At 47.4% G+C, this 1,395-nt stretch overlaps 1 protein-coding gene across 1 annotated transcript in view; it reads left to right on the top strand.

The window, feature by feature from the left end:
- The first annotated feature begins 377 nt into the window (after nucleotides 1-377).
- Nucleotides 378-1,395, top strand: part of LOC108297799 (divergent paired-related homeobox-like) — a 25,528-nt gene continuing 24,510 nt past the window's right edge. The window contains exon 1 of the mRNA XM_037735576.1: nucleotides 378-476. Within this exon, the coding sequence (XP_037591504.1) occupies nucleotides 378-476 (99 nt within the window). The remainder of the gene's footprint in view (nucleotides 477-1,395) is intronic.

Raw genomic sequence — 1,395 nt, 5'->3', positions numbered from 1 at the left:
AAAAAAAAAAAAAAAAAAAAAAATGACCTCTACAAGAAAAACTACAAAACCCTGATGAGATAAATTTAAAAGGACACAAACTACAAACCAATGAAAGGTTAATTTCATGCTCATGGATTAGAAGAATTCATACCATTAAAATGACCATAGGGCCCTAAGTAATCTACAGGAGGCGAAGATTGCAGTGAGCCGAAATCGCACCATTGTACCACAGCCTGGGCAATAGTGTGAGACTCCCTCTCAAAAAAAAAAAAAAAAAAAAAACTCCCTCTCAAAAAAAAAAAAAAACAAAAAAACGGAAGCTAACCTTATGGGTACAGTTCTCAGGAGATGCTGGCTTGGCCACCACAAGGGAGGTCAAGCCACACGCTCCATCCATGCTAGAGAGTGGTGCCAGTGTGGGCAGCAAGGCTCCAGAGAGCAGGTGGAAGGCTAACGGTGCTGGCAGCCCCAGCTTCCTGCAGCCCTGCCACGCTGTACGCTCTCTGTCTCTGAAGAAGGAGCTGACAGTGTCATAGAGGGGTCAAGGGAAAACGTCCTTTTCACCCTCAGAAGGATCACTGAAACTAAACTTAAAAAAAAAAAAGGGGGCCGGGCGCGGTGGCTCACGCCTGTAATCCCAGCACTTTGGGAGGCCGAGGCGGGTGGATCACGAGGTCAAGAGATCGAGGCCATCCTGGTCAACATGGTGAAACTCCGTCTCTACTAAAAAAAATACAAAAAATCAGCTGGGCATGGTGGCGCATGCCTGTAATCCCAGCTACTCAGGAGGCTGAGGCAGGAGAATTGCCGGAACCCAGGAGGCGGAGGCTGCGGTGAGCTGAGATCGCACCATTGCACTCCAGCCTGGGTAACAAGAGTGAAACTCCGTCTCAAAAAAAAAAGGCAGATTAATAGGAGAATTGGCATACAAATTTATATGGTCATAGTTTAACGTGCCCTCAGAGCCTGCAGACTGAAGACTGAAAGATACAGGGGAAACTGTCCATTTATATGCTTAGGTTCAACAAAGTAGGTGGTGGCTCGCGCTTGTAATCTTAACACTTTCGGTGGCCAAGCTGAGAGGATCACTTGCGGTTAGGAGTTCAAGACCAGCCTGGCCAACATGGTGAAACCTCATCTCTACTAAAAATACAAAAAGTAGCCAAGGGTGCTGGCGGGCACCTGTAATTCCAGCTACTCAGGAGGCTGAGGCAGGAGAATCGCTTGAACCCAGGAGGTGGAGGTTGCAGTGAGCTGAGATGGCACCCCTGCACTCCCGTCTGGGCGGCAGAGCAAGACTCCATCTCAAAAAACAAACAAACAACAAAAAAAGACCCCCTCTCTATATTAAAGAATATTTTAAAAAAGAAAGAAAAGATGGCCGGGCGCGGTGGCTCACGCCTGTAATCCCAG

This window comes from Cebus imitator, unplaced genomic scaffold (assembly GCF_001604975.1).
Source record: "Cebus imitator isolate Cc_AM_T3 unplaced genomic scaffold, Cebus_imitator-1.0 Scaffold846, whole genome shotgun sequence".
Taxonomy (NCBI): Eukaryota; Metazoa; Chordata; class Mammalia; order Primates; family Cebidae; genus Cebus; species Cebus imitator.
Note: the sequence above shows the minus strand (reverse complement) of the source record. Positions and strands in the feature narration are given on the sequence as shown.